We start from the raw sequence: 20,470 nt of genomic DNA on the forward strand, positions 1-20,470 counted from the left end.
CTTTTGTATGTATATACTAAAGAAGATTAACTTGTGGGAGAAACTCAGTCTAGGCTATAAGCAGGTCCCAGACAAACATCCAGAAGGCAAAGTGAGGAGGGACTTTGTGGGTGGAGAGGGTGGATCAGTCAGGCAGCATCCGAGCTGAGCTTTGAATGATCCTAAGAGAAGAGGAAGAGGAGGAGGAAGAGGTGGCTGGCTGCGATGCAGGAGACTGGTGTATAAAATGTAGAGATGGAAGAAGGCCTGTGCTTGGAAGGACAGAATCCCTTGTCTGAAAGGAGCTGAAAAAGAGATGTGGAGAGGGAGGGAGGAGTAGTGAATTTGGAGTCAGTCAGAAATGGGCTTGAGGGAAGGCACTTAGTTACTGTGTAAGCAAGTCTCTAATCCCCCTTATAAAATGGAGCTAAGGAAGGACCTAGACCTGAGGATTGTTATCAGCATCATATACAGTCAAGACAACAGGCATTTATTTAGTGCCTACATTTATTTATTTTGTCTTAATTCCAGGTTAAAATTTTTTTATTATTATAGTTTTTATTTACCAGTTATGCATGGGTAATTTTTCAGCATTGACCCTTGCAAAGTCTTTTGTTCCAATTTTTCCCCTCCTTCCCCCCTCCCCCCCAGATGGCAGGTTGACCAATACATGTTAAATATGTTAAAGTAAAAGTTAAATACAATATATGTATACATGTCCATACAGTTATTTTTCTGCACAAGAAAAATCGGACTTAGAAAGAAATAAGGTAAAAATAACCTGAGAAGGAAATCAAAAACGCAAGTGGACAAAAACAGAGGGATTGGAAATGCTATGTAGTGGTTCACACTCATTTCCCATAGTTCTTTTGCTGAGTGCAGCTGGTTCTATTCATTATTGAACTGATTTGGTTCATCTCATTGTTGATGAGGGCCACGTCCATCAGAATTGATCATCATATAGTATTGTTGTTGAAGTATATAATGATCTCCTGGTCCTGCTCATTTCACTCAGCATCGTTCATGTAAGTCTCTCCAGGTCTCTCTGAAACCATCCTGCTGGTCGTTTTTTACAGAACAATAATATTCCATAATATTCATATACCACAATTTATTCAGCCATTCTCCAACTGATGGGCATCCACGTAGTTTCCAGTTTCTGGCCACCACAAACAGTCCTCTTTGGGAGATAAGCTCAGTAGAAACACTGCTGGATCAAAGGGTATGTAGTGCCTACATTTATTAAGACCAACTCTGTGTTAAGTGCTGGGGATACAAAGGAAAGCAAAAATCAACCCTTGTTTTCAAAGGGCTCACAATTTAATGGGGGGAGACAGATGAGCAAATGCAGTGCTGTACCCCAATTTTTTTTAAAGCTACCCAAGGTCCTTTTGTGCTTCTGAGTTTTGGCTCAACTTACCCACCCACCAAGTTGGCAACAAACTGCTCCCTCCCAGAGAAGCGCTCTAATTTGTTGACATTATTTCTTTTTAATTTTCCAAAAATATGCATGGATAATTTTTCAACATTAACCCTTGCAAAATCTTGTGTTCCAATTTTCCCACCTTCTCCCCTAGATAGCAGCAAGTAATCCAATATATGTTAAACATGGTAAAAAAAAAAATATATATATATATATGTATATATATATATATATATATATATAAGCATACATATTTATACAATTATCTTGCTGCACAAGAAAAAACAAATCAAAAAGGAAAAAAGAAAAATAAAATGCAAGCAAACAACAAAAAAAGTGAGAATGCTATGTTGTGATCCACATTCATTTCCCACAGTCCTCTCTCTGGGTGCAGATAGTTCTCTTCACTTCATGATCATTGGAACTGGTCTGAATCATCTCTTTCTTGAGAAGTGTCACATGTATAATCTTGCACAGTCTTAGTCTAATACAAATATTCAGTTTGGGAAAGACGTCTATGATCAGTCCATCAGTCTGTACCACACATTGCCTTTATCATTCTCACATTCTATGCTGTCTCCTCTCCTTACAATCACATAAACTATTAAATGCCAATGTTTGCTACAAGGGTGCTCCATGAAGTTTTATTGTGTTTAGATAAACAGAAGACAGTGATGTCAATGAGGTCATGAGATGCACAAGTTTTCAATAGTAAATAACCATTGTTTATTGCTATTTCTAACTCCTTTCCTCTCAAGGATTCCCTGCCAACTCACAATCAAACAGGCACAAATAGTCTACAGAAAAAAGTGGTGACAATGAGGGAAAAGCACCAAGAAAGACTTGTTATAAAAGGTAGGATTATAGCTGAGATTTAAGGGGAGCCAGGAGGTAGATGAAGAGGGGAGAATCCCAAGCATGGGGATAGCCAATGAAATTGCTTGGAATTAATTGACAAATCATCAAAGGATACAAATAGACAATTTTAAGATAAAAAAATGAAACGATTTTTAGTCATATGAAAAAAGACTTTAAAAACTATTGATTAGAGAAATGCAAATTAAGAAACTTAAATGAACTGACACCAAGTGAAGTGAGTTGAACCAAGAGAAACAGAGCAACAGCAAGATTATACAAAGATCAATTCTGATGGACTTGGCTTTTTTCAACAATGAGTTGACCAGCTAATTCCAGTAGACTTGTGAGGGAGAGAGTCATCTGCATCCAGAAAGAGAGCTATAGGCCCTGAATATGGATCACAACATAGTATTTTCACTTTTTTTAATCGTTTGTTTGTTTTTTTCTCTTTTTTCCTCCTTTTTAATCTGATTTTTCTTGTTCAACATGATAAAAGTAGAAACATGTATAGGAAAAAATATGTTGTCCTTGGCCATGAAATATAAGGTTATTGACTAGATGAAAAAATGCTTCTTGCCTTTGGAGACTCAGTTTAAAAAAAAAAAAATTAAACAACACAACTCTGAAAAAAAATACTTGGTGTTCTAAGAAAGTGTGTCTTGTTCAAGGAAGAACTAGAAGGCCATAGTCACTGAATTGTAGAGTACATGACAAAGATTAACAAGGGGTAAGAAGGCTGGAAAGGCTGGGGGGAGGCAGCTTATGAAGAGCTTTCAATGCCAGGAAAAAGATTTTATATTTGATCCCTACATTTTATATGGAGTCTCTGGAGTTTATTCAGTATGGGATAACATGGTCAGACCTGTGCTTTGGGAAGATCAAATTGACAAGTGAATGGACTGAAATAGGCAGGGAGACCAACCAACAGACTGATGTTGTCCAAAAAACAATTAGTATTTATTAAAGCAAACATGAAACAGGTACCATTCTCAAGGAGCTTACATTTTACTGAGAGCTGGGGAAACAGCATTTACACGGAAAAATAATGTGTAAAAATGTAGAAATTGAAATTTTAGTGGGTGCTCATCCATGGGGGAATGGCTAAACAAGTTATGGCATGTGAAAGTAATGGAATAATATTGTTCTTTAAGAAATTAGAGCAGGCAGATTTCAGAAAAGCCTGGAGAGACTTACATGAACTGATGCTGAGTGAAATGAATAAAACCAGGAGATCACTGTACACAGCAACATGTGATGGTTAATTATAATTGAATTAGTTCTTCTCAGCAATACAATTCCCAGAGACATATGATGAAAAATACTATCCACCTTCAGACAAAGAAATATGGAGACTGAATGCAGATTGAGACAGACTATTTTCACTTTTTTCCAAATTTGTTTTTTTTCTTTCTCATGATTTTCCCCTTGTATTCTGATTCTTTTATATAACAAAACCAATACGGAAATATGTTTAAACAAGATTGTAGAGCTATAGTTTATATTGGCTTGCTTGCTGTCTTGGAGAGGGAAGGAGAAAAAGTTTGCGATTCAAAATCTTACAAATATTGAGAATTATCTTTACATGTGGTTGAAAAAATAAAATAAAGTGGGAAATAAAATAAAAGTGGGGAAAAAGGTATATAAAGTAATTTCCAAGGGAAGAGTAATAGTGAATGGGGAGATCAGAATAGACTTTGTGTAGGAGGTGACACTGGAAATGTGTGCACTTTGAAGAACCTAAGAATTTTAATGAAAAGGTGAGGAGGACATATATTCCAGGCATTAAATGACAACAATTGATATTACATAGTGCCCCAAGATTATGAAATTGTGGTCTTCCAATAGATGAAAGCCATACTAAAGGTGGCAAAACAAACAAACAAACAAACAAACAAACAAAACCTCAGCCTTGAGTGTCTAAACATCTACCACTTGCACTGGCCTTGCGCCTGGGTTCTGGAATCTGGAATCTGGTACTGAGCAGTCAATCAAAACTCTAGTCCAAGCAGCATTAATCATGATATTCCATGGCTCCCTTTGCTCGCTTCCTATAATCGCCATGGAACTTTTCCCAGGTTTTTCTGGGGGATCCATTGAATACTCCGGCTGCTGGCCCAGTCTGCAAATCTGCCCTTTGGTTGCAGGTGCCCCTTGATTAAGGGAGGCTTGGGCTTCCTTAGGGAACTCCAGACCTGACAATTGTAGGGATCCACCTCGGACGGCATGGTGAGGATACTGACCCACTGACTGGCAGCTGCCCCAGCAAGGCCCTGTGTGAGGAACCCAGATGCTTATTAAAGGCCTTTTATAATCATGGAACTCCTAGTCTCCTTCTTGGAATGGAGTTTGCCCCTTGCTTGGGGGGGAAGGCTCAGCATTCCCTTGGTTGGGGATCTCCAGACCTTACATTTATACCTGGATAGCCCCTGGACTGGGGAACTCCAGATCCCACAGACAAGCTTAATATAAGTTAACTCGTTTCATTCCCAACCCAGTGTTGTTCAGTCGTTTTTTCAGGCCCATTTGGACTGTTCTTGTCAAAAACACTGCAGTACTTTGCCATTTCCTTCTCCCCCAGATTGTTTTTCAGATCAGGAAATTGAGAAAAACAAGGCTGTATGACTTGCCCGGACAAGGCTAATAAGTGTCTGAGGTCAGATCTGAATTCAAGAAGAAAAGTCTTCCTGACGCTAGGCCCACAGCTCTGTGTGCTTTGACACGTAGGGCGGGAGTTGCCATTATTGTCCCCATTTAATAAGCACCTGCAGCACCAGGGATGCTTAGGAGTCACAGGGCATCTGAGGCAACATTTAAACTTCTGGACTCCAAGTTCCCTCTGTCTCTCTACTACACCAGGTGATGGCCTGATTTAGAGGCCCTCGTTATGTACACTGAGAACAGCAGGCAGACTGGCCAGGAGGCAAATTCATGAAGTAATGCATAATAAAGCTGGAAAAACGGGTAGGAGCCTGATTTAAGAGTCTAGCGGTGGCGACTATTTATCCAGCCATCTCCTCTTATAAAATAGAATCAGTGAAGTTTCCCTACGCTTTGGGAATACCATGTTGCATCAGGGTGCAGGGAACATGAGAGAAGAGAATTAGGGGGCAACAAACTGGGTGTGAAGAATGGGCAGGAATGGAAAGGAGGACTTCAGAGGGGGGAGGCTGCAAGGAGGGGCTGGAGAAGTCAGTGGGACAGAGAAAGCAATCAGGCTTCTCTCTGGTACCATGGAAAGAGAGCCGAGGACTCGAGTTCAAACCGCACTTCTGACAGGACTGTAGGCCCCATTTGGGTTCTAAGTGGGGGTCAGAGCAGCTGACCTGAGGGTTCCTTCACCTAAGATGGATGGCTACCAACAGTTGTGACTACATAAAATACACTGGCAGTAGTCTCAGTCAACCCACTTTCCCCATCTAAACATGCATCCAGGAGCAAGAGAAATTAGATGGTGGGACTGAAGTTTGTAAAGGGAGTAGGGAAAAGGGATTAAAGGATGGAATAAAGTATTCAGTGGAACTGGGTAATTATCAGGACAAGATTTTAAAGTCAATGAAGATTTATCAAGCGCTTCAAGGGGGCTAAGCACTGGGCACAGGGAATAAAACAAACCAAATCCAAAAAACACCCACTTCCTGTGTTCTGACAACGTGCAAAGAACTCTGCACAAGCAAGATACTGGACATATCGGGATTATTGTGGGGATGGGAATTGAGAAAGGCTTTTTTGCAAAAATAGGAATTTTAGCTGGGACTTGAAGGAAGTAAGGAAGAAGAGAAATTTAGGCATGAGGAGACAGCCAGGGGAAATGTTTAAAGTTAGAAGATTGTTGAGTGATGAGGGGAGCTAAGTGGGATTTCAGGAGGCAGAAAACTCCAAGGGAGTTGGGGTGGGGTGGGAGGTTATAGAATAAGTGCTGGCCTGAGAAAGCAAGAAAGTGTGGAGTTATTTCAAGGTTTGGGTGAAGCCCTGGGAGAGGTGGAAGGAGGGATGATTAAGGTCAACCGATAAGGTCAAATTATGGATAATGGAGGTGGAACAATTGTAGGTGAAGAGAAGTTAAGGATCAGCTGTAAGTATCCATCAGAGTTGAGTGTGTTAAGTGAGAAGCAAAAGGTATCTGAAGTGTCAACTTGTGAACAGAGAGGAAAACTGGATTAGACACAGAATTCCCTGAGAAAGTCAGAATAATTGCTGGCTGATAGGGAATAGTCACAGGGATTTGGCTAAACCGATATATTTGAATGGAGTGGAACTCAAAAGGAGAGAGATTGCCAAATAGAGAATATAGAACATGCAGTGAGCAAGAAATGGGCCTCCTCAGTGAGGGGAAGAAAGGAAAGAATAAAGAGGTCCCATTCAATGCTGGAGAGGATGCTAGGGGTGCAGTGGTCCAGGAGAGGCAGATTTCTGTCTTAGGACACAAGGGGGATGGGGGGGGGAATTGACATGAGAATGTGAAAGGTGAGAGTGGGGATCAGCGCATGGAGGATCTCTTTAGGCAAACTTTGATTTAATCTCTGGGATTCTGAAAGGGTCATGGAACAGTAAATTGTCATACCCTCCCCAGCAGCCAAGGGATAGTGGTCTTGATTATCGGTCCTGAGCAGGTGTATCTATCTATAAGTGGGTGGGGAGAGGACCAGAAGCCTGGGAGTAACAGTGGAGAACCCCAGTTAGACAGCAGCATGAGAAGACATGGCAACTAGCTAGTAATAGGCTATTATTAAATTATATAAATTTAGTAATAAATAAAATTTTCTTTTAGGTATTTGCCCCTCTCAGAGAGCCAAGTCAGCTCTGCCTTAGGTGATACTTTGTACAAGAGACTTTCCCCATCTCCCAGTTATTGTCTATGTACCAGATACTTCAATTTACTCTAATATCTCTTATGTACATAATTATTTGCATGTAGCCTCCCTCATTAGCCAGGGAGATCCTTGAGGCTAAGAAATGTTTGGGCATTTTTTATATTCAGGGCTTAGCACTCAAATATTTTCTGGCAGCTAAGTAGATCAGTGGATAAAGCAATGGGCTCGGAATCAGGACTGAAATTCAAACCCAGCCTCAGGCACTCACTAGGCAGGTGACCCGGCCAGCCACTCTCTGCCTTAGTTTACTCTGTAAAATGAAGATAATAGCAGCTCCTTCTCAGGGTTCCTAGGAGGATGAAAAAAGATTCTGTTGCAGTGCTTAGCTGTGTCTGGACACTCAGAGGGCCCTGTGACAGCTGGTTATTATCAGCATTATTGTCTTTTCGTTTACTTAGGTGTTCAGTTGTTTCAAGGGTGTGGAAGACAAGGGCAGTTTTTATCTTTGCATCCCCAAGACCCAGCACAAGAGCCTCTATGTACCTGAGTGATCCCCATTCCATCCTCTCTGCTAGATTGGCTGATTCCCTATTGCCCACCAGTGCACCCATGTCTTAGAAGTGATCTGAGTTTAAGGGTCTCCCCCTTACTAATCTTTATCGAACAAGTCAGTTATATCTCTGTATATCCATTTCCTCAATGGTAATAATTAATTAATACAATTAATTAATGGTAATAATAATTACAAGAGACTGTTGAAGGATTCTTGTTTTAAAATAGTATTTTATTTTTCCAAATACATGCAAAAATAGTTTCCAATATCCACTGTTGCAAAACCTTATGTTCCCAACTTTTCTCCTCTCCCCTACCTCTTAAGAGAACAAGCAATTCAATTTATGTTAACATGTGCAACTGTTTTAGACATTTCCATATTCATCATTCTTCGAAAGAAAAGTGATCAAAAGGGGAAAAAAAAAACACAAGAAAGAAAAATAAACAAGCAAACAACAAAGGTAAAAATATTATGCTTTTATTCACATTCAGTCCTTCTCTTTGGACACGGATGGTACTTTCCATCACAAGTCTATTGGAATTGTTTAAGGCTGTTTTGAGCATCAGTCTAAGTTGACCAGTGTATGTGCCAGGCATTGTACTAAGTACTAGAGATTTTATATTTTATCCTAAAAAAAAAAAGTTTTATACTATGTTATGCAGGACTAATATGAAAACGTGCTTAACATGATTGTACCTAACTCTTTCCCTACTATCTACAAACATGTCTCTCCCATTCTCAAAAAATCTTGCCATGACTTTTCCATCACTAGTCACCACTTGTCTACTATCTCTGCCATCTTTCATGACTAAATTCCCTATAAGGCCAGCCTGCAGCAGGTGTTTTCACTCTCATTCTCTCCTTAACCCCTTCCCTCATCACTCCACCCACTGTTCCCACACAATCTACAAACCCAATGTCCTCTTCTCCATTTGTATTCCCCTTGGGATTACCCTCTCCTCCACATTCTCTTTAGGTTTTTGAGTGAACTCTGTCATCTCCTTTCCTAGATCCTCCTCCAATTCACTGCCTCAAAACAAAACAAAAGTTTCTCACAAGGGTCTGTCCTGAATTCTCTTTTCCCTCTATACTTTCTTCTCTTGGTAATCTCATCAGCACCCAAAGATTTAATTATCATCATCTTTACCTTGATGATTCTCAAAATCTACCCATGCTATCTCAATTTCATTTTATTCTATTAAGTCTTTTTATTTTTCAAAACATATGCATGGATAATTCTTCCATATTAACCTTTGCAAAATGTTGTGTTCCAATTTCCCCCCTTTCCTACCCACTCCCATAGATGGCAAGTAGTCCAATATATGTTAAACATGGTAGAAATATGTTAGATCCAATACATGCATACATATTTATATAACTATCTTGTTGCACAAGAAAAATCAAATCTACCCATTCTATCCTAATTTCTCTGCTGACTTCCAATCTCCTATGTCCAATTTTTGACATCTCGAATTGGATGTCCAGCAGACACCTTAAATTCAACACACCTAAAATTGCACTCATGATCTTTCCCCCCCAAACCCTTTTCCTTCCTAACTTCTTGGTACTGTTGAGGGCAGTATCATCCTCCTGGTTCCTCAGCCGGGAAACTCAGTATTTATCTTCCAATCTTCACTCTCCCTTCTGGAATATTCAATGTGTGGCTAGTCTCCGAATTTACTACAGCCCCTTTCTCCTCCACCCCTCATAACTCTAGTGCAGACTTCATTAGTCTATATGTGAATTATCATCATTGCTGGTGGGTCAGCCTGCCTCACATCTCTCCCCATCCTCCACTCATCCACAAAAGGGATTTTCTTAAAATCTGGCCCCACAGCATCACCTTTACTCCAGGGGCCCCTCTCATCCCCAGGATCACACAATATCAGGTGTTTGGCCTTAGAGGCCCTTCATAACTTGACCCCCTGCTACTTTTCCAGTTTACTTACACCTTACTCCCAGTCAAGTCTGCTCTCATCCAGTTCCTCTGGTTTCCTGACTCTTCCACAGACACTTCTCTGGGCTCTGGCCATTTTTATCTGGTGATGACCTTTCCTGGAAATACTCTCTCCCTGCTTATGTCCACCTACTGGCTTCTTTTAAATCCCAACAACTAAAATGCTGACTTCTCCAAGAAGCTTTCCCAAGTCCTCTTAATTGTGAAGCATTCCCTCTATTAATTATTCCCTATCTATCCAGCGTATAGCTTATTTGCACATATTGTTTGCTTGTGGTCTCCACCAGCAGATGGTGAGCTCCTGACAAAAGGGACTAGTTTGGTCTATGTCCCCAAGGGTGGACTGCCATTAATAAATATTTAAGGGGGTTTGTGTGTGAAAGGGAGACCTCCAGGAGTTAGAAAAACTTGCTCCCCAAATTCAAATCTGGCCTCAGTCCTTACTAGCTTGACTCTACTTGGCTCAGTTCCTCATCTGTAAATGGGCTGGAGAAGGAAAGGGCTAACCATTCCAGTATTTTGGCAAAGAAAACCCAGATGAGGTCAAGAAGTGCCAGATACAACCATAACAAATTGGTGGTGACAGTGAGAACAGAGAACACCGGAGAGCTGTTCTGCAGGTAAAAACGACAGGGTTTGCTGCCTGGGGGAAGGAGGGAGAGTGGGGAGCTGAGGAAGACACCGATGGTCCCAATCTGGGTGAGGAGGAGGCTGATGGTATGATTTACAGTAACAGGGAGGGGGGATGGTTCTTATGTTTTGGGCAGACCGAGTTTTAGGTGTTTACTAGACCTGGATCCAATTTCATATGTCCAATGCGCAGTTGGAAATTCTAGACTGGAGGACTCTAATTCTTGACTTTCTTCAAGTCACAGCTAAAGTCTCTCTACAAGATGCCTTTTCTGGTCCTCCTTAATTGTACTGTCTTCTCTCTGATGATTGTTTCTTAAACTTAACCCCGAATCTTGTTTCTATAGTTATTTCCATGTGGTCTTCCCAATTAGACTGGGAGCTCCCCTGGCAGAGACATAGTAGACGAGTTTCTTATCAATAAAAATTTGTTCAATTCAATGTTTTTCCTTTTGCTAATAGATTTGATATATTTTGTCTTAAAAAGCTGCCTTTTAAATTTTAAACGTAAGTTTCCTTATGTATCCTTCCCTTTTTTCTTTCTCCCAGCCATTCTTTTAAAAAGCAAAAGTGAAAAAGAAAATGCAGGGAAAAAAAACCAAAACTTAAATTAGATGCAATATTCTGCACCTGCAGAGGAGTGGGAAGGACCCATTGAATCAAGAACGGAATGGGGGAGAATGGAAGATGCCGAGTTCTGAAGGGTGGAATAAATAAAAAAGGGAGGGAGAATTACGGTGAAAGTCAAAGCTCTGGAGACCCAGGAACCTTTAAAAAATAAAGGATGAAATTCGCACTTTGACCTGCTCCCCAAGACCACAAATCCCGGCCCCACGCCCACCCCCCATTCACATTCCGGACCACTCCACACGCCGGGCATTCAATTTCACAAGCCGCCCTACACAAAGAAAAGGCAAATCTGATGGGTACAAATCTGCCAGACAATGGATTGCTAGAACCCGCCCCCCCATTTCCCGAGCCCTTCCCTCCCCCCGCACACCCCTCCAGCAGCCCGGTCCCTCGCCCGCACTCGCACAGCGAACGACTCACTGGCACACTTGCGGCCCCGGCTTCAGCGCGACGGGGCGGAGCTGCGGCTCCTCCTCAGTTCCCAGGCAACCGGAGCTCGGGGATCTCCTCGCCAGCAAAGCCAAACAAACAGTCTCCGGAGGGTTCCCCTCGACCTCCCCCGCCCCGGTCCCAGTCCCCCGCCGGGCCCGCGGGCCCAGACAATCCACAGCTGCAGCCTCCGAGCCGCCACCGTCTAGGCGTCGGTGGGGGGAGGAGGACCCTGGAAGGGGCCGAGAGCGAGACTGTCAGGCCCCTCCAGGAGGGCTCGGTGGCCTTTAGTTAGGGCTGGGGGCGGGTGGAGAGCGGATTCCGCAAATCCCGGCCTTCTCCTCGGGCAGTCTGGTGCAGGAGGGAAGGGGAGGGGGCGACCTCTAATCTCCACGCCCTGACCTCAGGACAAAGGTGTAGCACTCCTGCGGCGGGGAGTTCACCGGGGGTCCCCTCCCCAGCCTCAGTTCTGACGTAGGTGAGATTCCCTCCCTTCTTCGCTTTCCCAGGCCCCCCAAAGCACAACATTTTAGCCTGTATCAGATGGCTTGCGGTTTTGGGGAGGGGAGTAAGGAGAAAAACTTAGAGCACAAAGTTTTACAAAAATGAATGTTAAACTGTCTTTGCATATATTTGGAAAAATAAAATACTATGGGGGGGGGGAATTAACCAGCACCAGAGTAAGAGCTACTGAAATGCGCTTTTCCTACAGCGAGATCTCGCCTCCCCACTTTGCAAGGGCCCCTCGAAGGCGCTCACCAGTAAGTGCTCAGAACAGTTCCTGCGCCAGGGTAGGCGCTACATTGTCTCCTTTTCTACAGTGAGGTTTTCTGTCCTTTCCACTTTTCGGGGGCCGCGCCAACCGGCAGCGCTCAGAACTGTGGCTGCTCCGGAGCAGGCACTACATAAACGCTCATTTCCTGTTGCAGAGATCTCCCCCTCCCCGCTTTTCCAGGGGCCCTCCAAGGAGATAACCTTAGTAAGCGTGCAGCGTAGCACCTGCACCGTGAGATCTCCCCCTCCCCGCCTTTCCGGGCCTCTCGAGATGACCTTAGGCACAGTGCCTGCACTGTAGGCGCTCCCCGCGCGCAGGGAGGCTGCCTCACCATCCCCCTCTCCAGGGTCCCAGCGGCCCCGCCGGAGGTGTGGAGAGCAGGGACAGCGGGAAGAGGCCGGGAATGTCGGGAAGAAGAAGGCATGGGTGCGGAGCTCCGAGGAGGGTAGGAAAAGGAAGGCGGGACGGGGCAGGGCCCGGGGTGGAGCGGAGGAGGACGGGGCGGCCGCCCGGGAGCCGTCGGCCCGCTCACCTGCGGGCGCGAGCACGTGGGCCGTGGACTCCCAAACTTCCGGACACTGGCCAGAGCGCGAAAGTCTAGGGAGAAGGGGAGGCCTGGCGGCGGAAGGAGCGCACCGGTTCTCCGCCCCGGGCAGGTTACAGATTAGCCCGAGGGCTGGGGGTGGGGGACGGGTGCCGGGCGCCGGGCGTCCGCGGCGGCCCGAGAGGCAGGTAGACTGGGAGGCGGGCCCGGGGCTGCTTTAGCCCTGCGGCCCGTCCCCACTCCCGGTTCCCACTCGGTTCGGACGTTGCCCGGGGAGTAGAGAGCCTTTCCATCGCCCAGCAGCCCTCCTCCATCGGAGCCCAGCGTCTTTCGAAAGGGGGAGGGGACCATCGGGCAGGCTCTGTTCCAGCTTGGCCGGGCTCAGCTGGCAGCTCCCTCCCTGATTGGAGGGCCCGGCTCCAACCCTCGGGGAGAGCCCTTTCTAGAACGGCAGCCAGCCCCACGCTTTCTTCCTCCTGACGCCCAGCACTTAAAGGTAGCCGGGCACAACCCCACGCTGCCTTCGCTTTTATTTTGTTCTCCGTTCCGGAGCCTTGATCCTGAGGCTTCCCTTAGTGGAGCACTCTGAGCCCCTCTCCTAGCCCGGACCTGCTCCTGAAGCGGTCTCTAGGCTCGAAAAATGCTTCGGCAGCCTGGGATTACTGGCACGGCGGGGGGGGGGGGGGGGTCGCTGGGCGGCCCGAGGGGTCACCTGGGCGGGTCACTGCTGGCTGGGCTATTATCCGTTCACTTTGTTATTCATTGAGGGGAATCTGTAAAAAAGAGGTGGGCGTTTGGACCGCCGGAGGGTCCCTACCAGCCCTAACATTCTGGATTCCAGGAGCCCTTTCAGTTCTTACATTCTGGGCTCTTATGTCTCTCCCCCACCCCCACCCCCACCCCCAGTCGTGTGAGGTAGCTAGGAGGAGTCGAATTGATCTGTTTCGTCTAACCCAGGTGACCTTTTTCTAGCCTCCAAAATGGCGGTAACATTTACATTCTGGACCTTCAGAGGGTCGTTGAGATCATTAAATTCACACGCCTGTTACGTACTTTTTACACTCCGGATCTTCTCGGGTGGTTAGGCTCATTAAGTCCATAAGCACCTGTTATACACCTAAGTGACAGAACTTGTGGAGCACTGCGGAATCAGAAAAAAATCAGTCCCTGCTCTCAAGAGCTTACAATCTAACGGAGGAGAGCGTAATCAAACAGTTCTCACAGTGATATGCACAGGATATTTCGCGAGTAGTTTGAGGGAAGCCATTAAGGAAAGTCTTGTAGATTTTACTTGGGGCCGAAGGAAGCTGGGGGGGGGGGAGGTGCCGAAAGGGGAGAGAATTCCGGGCAGGAGGTTCAGCCAGTAGAAATGCTAGCCCAGAGATGGAATGTCTTGAATGAGGGAGAGGAAGGAGGCCTGTAGATGTTGGATCTGAGCATGTGAGAGTAAGGTGTGAGTAAAAGTAGAAAGAAAGCGGGTTGTGACGGGCTTTAAAAGTATTGGATCCTGGACGTAATGGGAGTTACTGGAGTCTGATAGGAATTTGGTTAGGCCTGACTTCCTGGGAGATAGTATATGCAAAATACTTTGTTAACTTTGTTAACTTAAGGCCGAAATAAGTTATCTTTAATTGGTGCGGCCTGGGAAAGCCAGCCCCTTTCGAACATTAACTTAAGCAAGCTCTGAGCCACGGAGCAAACTTGGCTGGAGAAGCAGTCTCCAGAAGACATCCGTTCTTCGAACAGACAGGCACTAACACCACGTTATTTAAAAGGTGCCGGGAGGATTCGGAGATGAGGAGCACCTGCTCCTTGCCCTCCAGGAGTCTGTAATCTAGCAGGGGACTAGGACCCGTGCCCCCCTAACTGGAACACGAGGTGGACATGTTAGTGTCGGCGGCAGGGAGTCAGGGGAGCTCAGATCCTGGTTAGCTGCAATCTGGGGCTAAGGACCCCGAAGGTTGACTCGGCAGCTACAGAACAAGGGAGGATCTTTGTACCGTTCTTTAGCGCTGAAAGCAAATTCAGGGGAAGCGGTCCAAGGCAGGACTGACCTGGAGGTGACCCCGGGCAGGGCCCTGCTGACCCCGGGTGACCTTAGGCAGGCCCAGGTTGCCATTTTGTCCCCCTTTGAGTGCTTCCGTGGGGCTTCCTGGAATGGGCCGCAGGTGAGGAAGAACGTGACCTTGCAGTCCGTCCCTCTCCCATCCGGTTGGGGCACGCAGAACCTTGGCGCACCTGGCGGCGGAGACCAGTGCGAGGCTACCGGCCTAGCGTGGGCTTCTCCACCCGACGGAGGGGGGGGGGGGAATCCGGAGAGGCGAGGCCGGGCTGGGGGCTGGGAGCTGGGTGCGGTGTATTCTCCTTCTTCCTCCTCCTCCTCCTCCTCTTCCTCCTCCTCCTCGGATCTCTCCCCAAACCAATCAGGCCAGCTGAGCCGGGCCGATCCTCCCCTCCCCAGGTCCCTCCTCCACCTCCCCCCAGGAGCCAATGCCCGCTCCCTAGGGGAGCCGCCTCCAGTCACGTGGTCCAGGCCGGGGCAGGTAACTCCTGGGAGGGCGGGGGCGGTGGGGGGAGCCGGAGCTGCCTGGGTCCTTGCCATGAAGCCAGAGGGGAAAAGCCCGAGCACGGTCACCTCGCCTCCACTCGGGCCCGAGCGGAGAGGAGGCGGACGGAGGGGTGGAGGTGGCCGGAGAGAGCAGCAGCCCTGGCTTCAGGTAGGGCCGCCCCGTCCGGGCTGCCGTCTTCCCCCCCTCCGCTCCCCGGGGCCCCTCTGTCCTCCCGTAGCGCTCTGTGGGTGTCTCCCCACCCCCCCCGGCCCTGACCCGTGTCTTTGATTGTAGCCCTCCCCTCCCCGGGCCATGACGCCGCCGCCTCCTCCTCCGCACCCCGACTCCCTGGTGGTCTTGTTTGGGGCAACCGCTGGTGCTCTGGGGGCTAAACTGGGCTCAGATGAGCGGGAGCTAATTCTCTTGGTGTGGCAAGTTGTGGATCTTCACAGCCGGAAGGTAGGGACGGCGGGGCCCGGGTGGTGGTGGTGGTGGTGGCGGTGGCGGCGGTGGTTGGCGGTGGCGGCGGTGGCGGCCGGACCGGGGGGCTGCGGGCTGGGCCGAGGCCCCCAGCGGCACGGCGAGCCCGTGGTCCGGGAGCCCCAAAGAGCAGTGGGCCCTGCCCTCGGGGCGCTTCCCGAGCTGGCTGCGAGCTGTGCGCGCCTCTGAGTGCGGGGGGGGGGGGGCAGCCGGCTGTGGCCACTGCGGGCCCCTCCCCCCGGCTCCCGGGCCTCCGCGTCCCCCCCGCTCGTGGGGGGGGGACTCGGGCAGGCCCCGAGGTGGGGTTGGAGGGGCTCGCCGGGTCCTCCTTCCCGCCGCTGACTGCCCCCCTTTTCCCGGCGGCCGCAGGTGGGGACCCTGCACAAGTCCCTGGTTCGCGCGGACGACAGCGAGCTGAGCGAGCAGTGCCGGGAGGCCAGCGGTCTGAGCGCGGAGGGGCTGGGCCGGGCCGAGCCGCTGGACAAAGTGCTGCAGCAGGTGAAGGGTTAACTGGAGTGGGGCTGGGGTCCCGCCCCCTCCGGCTTGGCCGCTTAGATCCTCTGTCTCCCGCCCCTCCTCAGCCCCGACAGCACGTGTGCCTTCCCTCTGCCCCCACTCGGTTCTGCGGAGCTTTCTCCTTTGGGGAAAATCTCCCTGGGAAGGACTCATAGGTGGGGGAGTGGCGGGCTGTTCTCCCCAGGATCAGACACCCCGGGGGAGGCAGTTTGAAGGGGAGCCCCTAGCTTCGGGGAGGGGGCGGCAAGGGGATTTGGAAGTTCCAAAGAGGTCGTGGTTTTGGTGCAGAAGAGAGCTGCTGTTGTTTATTTGAGGGGGGGCATCCAGCGTATATTGGGGCAGTAGGGAAAAATTCAGGTGGGGAGCTGGGGGGGGGTTGGCTGCCCCCCTTGTAGTTAAACTAAACCTGCCGGGGCAGTAGAACTAGTTTCTGTTGTTATAAACTCTTAGTGACTGGGATGATTTTCGGCGGAGGAGGGGTGGGAGTTTCTGCTTGGGGGGGAGCAGTGCCGCAAGGCCTTCAGGGATGGGGGTGTGCCCCTCCTCCTGTCCAGCCTGGTCCCCTGCCCTGGTGCGGGGAGGGGGGAGGGCAGGTGCCCCCTCCGACTTGTACAGGTCTGAGCCTGCCCATGGTTTCACCAGCGGTTGGGGGTATATTTATCCTCGCCTTTGCTGTGAACCCCTTTACAGTGGGCCGGGCAGGTGGGATGCCAGGAAGGCCCTGAGGGGGTGGGTGGGCCCGGGCTGGGTGGAGTCTGTAATTCATGGGCCTGGGAAGAAACTGATTTTCCTGTCTCTGTTGGGGCCGGCCTCAGGCCCAGGCTTGGGCTCCAGCAGATTCAGGCTGAGCTGATGGGGGCCTCGTGCTCCCTCCATCAGGGCCCGAAGGCTGCTATGCTCTTTCTCTGAAGGCTTGCTCCTCCGGAAGCTCTGCTGGATGTTAAGCTTGTGGGGGATGCTCAGTATCTGGCTCCCCACCCTAAGTTTCAGATAGAGCAGTGGTTCGCCTCCTCTGGGATCCTGGGTGATTCAAGCCTTGGGGTGAGACTCTCGGCAGCTTTTGTGGGACATGATGTAGCCAGATTCGTGGTCCAAAGACCTGGTTTTGCCACGTTTAACTGTGTAACCTCAGAAATATCAGTCCTGTTCCCGGGACCCCAGTTTCCTCGTGTTAAAGAGGGGGAGTTTCTTTAGGATTTCATAAGACGGGTGACTTTTCCCACTTCCACCCCTCTCTCTGATGGCAACTTGCCCTGACCTCTGAACAGGGAGGATAAAGTAGGGACAGGTTGTTTGGGTTCTTGGCTCCCTGCTGGCTTAATTGCCTGTGGGCTTGTGGCTTGAGCTCTCCAAGGGCCAGATTCACCATATTCCTATCCCAGGTCACAGAATTGGAACTTGAGTCTAAGGAGGAAAATTCAGCCCTGGATTTCAGAGTTGAGGGAGAAAACTTAGATTTTTTGTCCTTTATCCTTGGGTGGGAGGGACTAGCAGGGGGAGTGATGAGATAACCTTAGGGAGAACTAGCTTTGCTTATGGATCAAGAAAAGGGGATGCTGTTCAGAATGGGGATTTATTTAATCATAGAGGGACCCTGAGATTACTCATTCCCATGATCTCTCCTGTCCACAAGACCAGAGGTTCCTCCCTAAAAAAAGGAGATAATCTCTTTGGGAGATAGTGAGAGGTTATGGGTAAAAAGCAGGAAGGGATATTTGCCTCAGGGAGAATGTCCTGGGAACAGGAACAGTTTGGGGGAGTGGGTTTTAATCACCACTGATGACCTGGAACCCCTATTTTTCCCTTCCCACCCCCTGGAGACAAGGTTGCTGCAATGCCAGTGAGATCTGTGTTCATGATATTCCCATTTGGGAGTTTAGCTCTTGCTCAGTGGCTGGCTACTCTGGTGTCAGCCCCCTCTCTCCCTTCCCAAAAAGGGTTTTAGTTTTGCTTTATAGGTAAGGGAAAATGACTCATTACACATGATCCCTCCCTCCCTCCCCTTCCCATGGAAATAGCTTGGTCAGCACAGAAGTTGGGAGTGGGGAGAGAGTCCAGAGTGAGAAAGATGAGGTGGGATGGATTTCCCACAGCATCTTCCTTGGGATTGTTCCCAGAGGGGATTCTCCATTGACTTTTGAGGCTCTTATGATCTGGAGCTGTATAATGTATGAATGTATTTGTGACCCCCCATCTTTGTAATGCTGTATTCCTCTGCCACCCTTCCAGCTTTTCTATCCTAGGGGATAGGGGCAGTAGGTGTGCATTGGGGAAAAAGAGGAGCCCTTTAGCCTTGGGATCCAGGGTCTTTGATCCCTAAAAAATGCGAGGAGGAACTCTAACATGTTCCCCAGTTCTCAGGCCCTGTGTTCTGGCAGGGCTCTTGGGAATGGGCCCTCCTCATCCTCAGCAGGCACTTGTATATGATAGGTAGGTCAGTAGAGACGGGCCTGGGAGTTCGGATTCTTGTTCCCGTTAGCCCCCTTCCATAGAAGGGGGTCCTCCTGAGATAGCTCTTCATCACCTACCCAGGAGGCAATTAGGGATATAATGGATTTTCTGACATTAGGAAGTCCAGAGTTCAAATCCTGCCTCAGATCCTAGGTCTGTGATGCTCACTACACTTCTACATCAAGTGACTACATTTCTTCTTTGGCTTTTCAAGTTGTAAAATGGGAATAATAGGATCACATCAGAGTTGTGAGTGTAACATAAGATAATATTTGTAAAAGAGCTTATTAGCTCAATACCCAGCATGTAGTAAGTGCCCCTCCTCTTCCCATTCACGTCTGCCTGGCAGATGGCCCGCTCTCGGGGTCCTGGTCCCTGGTTGGGGAGCCCTTGCATGCAGAGCTGCCAGTGAAGGTGTGTGGGCAGAGGCCTCCACCCTGAGAACGCTCCCTTTGCGGAGGCTGGCCCAGCCCAAACACCCAACCTGGGGAGCCGCCTTCGCGAGCCCGGGCCTGTCTGAGCCTGGCTGCCGCCTCTGCCCCCGGCCCTCTGGATTCTCTTGCTTAAGCCGGCTGCGCTCTCCCCTTCTCGAGCACCAGTCTTTGGATCAGATTCAGCTCTTACTAAGTGCCTGCCACAGAGTGACTGCTCAGTCGGAGGCAGTAAGGGCAAGCAGTGGGTTAGAGCCGAGGTCAGGGGCTAGAGGGGCTGGGAATCGCCAGTGACCGGAGCAGGGCAGGGAGGGCAGGATTGCAGGCCCCGGCAGCCCCAGAGGGGTTCCAGGTACCACCCTGGCCCAGAGAGAGCACCTGCGTCTGTGCCTCCCTGTGGTGCCCTCCCTTCTCAGGGCCCACAGGCCAGGGAGAGGGGAAGGAGGCCTAGCCCCCAGCAGGGCTGGGCCTGCTCCCATTGTCAGTCAAGGCAACTGAGGCCCAAGCAAAGAGGAGGCTTTTTTTTAAGCTATCTCCCATCCCCCCACCCCACCCCCACCTCCGGGCTCATAAGCAAACACTACCTGGTACTTGGTGGATGTCAATACCGACAGGCCAAAGCTCACTGGGCCCTGGGAGTTTGTCCTTGGGGAAGGGGCAGTGAGAGCGCCAGGCTGGGCCGGGCTTCCCTCTGTGGCTGGGGAAGAGGGAGCCCTGAGCTGGTCCCAGTCTCCTCTGCTGCGCTCTTTGGGAGCCCCTAGTCAGACAGAACTAGGGTTCAGGTGTAGATGCGGCTACATCTGGTCAGTGGAGGCAGGACAGAGCCTCTCTGGGCCCTGGACAGAGGGCTTGGGCTGTGGCCCCTTGGGATTCCCGAGCTGGCTCCCCGGATGTTCCGTGGGCCTCTGGTTTAGCAGACCCCGGAGGCCCCGGGATGGGGAGGGAGGTACGGCTGTTAGGCTGGGGCCCGTGGGGGCAGGCCTTCCACTGGGCATTCCTGGGGGGCACGTTCTGGGTAGGGGTTTAGTCCCTTGGGGCAAATGTCTTATTGGGCCTTTGCCACAGCCCTGCAAGCTGGCTGCTGTGGTCTCACCATCTGCAGGTGAAGCAGCCACCCAGCTCTCTGAGGAGCCCCCCTGGCTGCCCCAGCACGGAGGCTCTGCTGGGGGCTCTCTGGCCCTGGAGTTCCCTCCTGCCCAGCACCTCTCCCCTTCCCATCTGAACTGGCTGCAGGTAGTAGCCAGTCTGATCTCTGCAAAGGGAGGTGGCAAATCTGCTTCCAACTTGGCTCTCCAAAACACACACACACGCTCTGCCCGGCTCCCTCTCTTCTCCCCTCCCCTTTTCCCCTCTCCTCCTCCCCCTTCTGTCTCCATCTCTGACTCCTTTCCAGGTTTCTCCTCTCCTTTTCCCTCTCTTTCTCTCTGACTCTTCCTTCCCTCCTTTTCGTTCTC

General features: G+C 49.4%; 1 protein-coding gene across 7 annotated transcripts in view; it reads left to right on the plus strand.

Moving 5' to 3' along the window:
• The first annotated feature begins 12,354 nt into the window (after positions 1-12,354).
• Positions 12,355-20,470, plus strand: part of ESRP2 (epithelial splicing regulatory protein 2) — a 17,741-nt gene continuing 9,625 nt past the window's right edge. For 2 of the 7 annotated variants that reach the window (XM_074286374.1, XM_074286381.1), the window contains exons 1-3: positions 15,151-15,306; positions 15,433-15,597; positions 15,988-16,116. In XM_074286374.1, the coding sequence (XP_074142475.1) occupies positions 15,190-15,306; positions 15,433-15,597; positions 15,988-16,116 (411 nt within the window). In that variant the 5' untranslated portion in view covers positions 15,151-15,189. The other 5 variants (XM_074286376.1, XM_074286377.1, XM_074286380.1 and 2 more) reach the window with 5 other exon arrangements.

This window comes from Sminthopsis crassicaudata, chromosome 2, assembly GCF_048593235.1.
Source record: "Sminthopsis crassicaudata isolate SCR6 chromosome 2, ASM4859323v1, whole genome shotgun sequence".
In the NCBI taxonomy this organism is placed as follows: domain Eukaryota; kingdom Metazoa; phylum Chordata; class Mammalia; order Dasyuromorphia; family Dasyuridae; genus Sminthopsis; species Sminthopsis crassicaudata.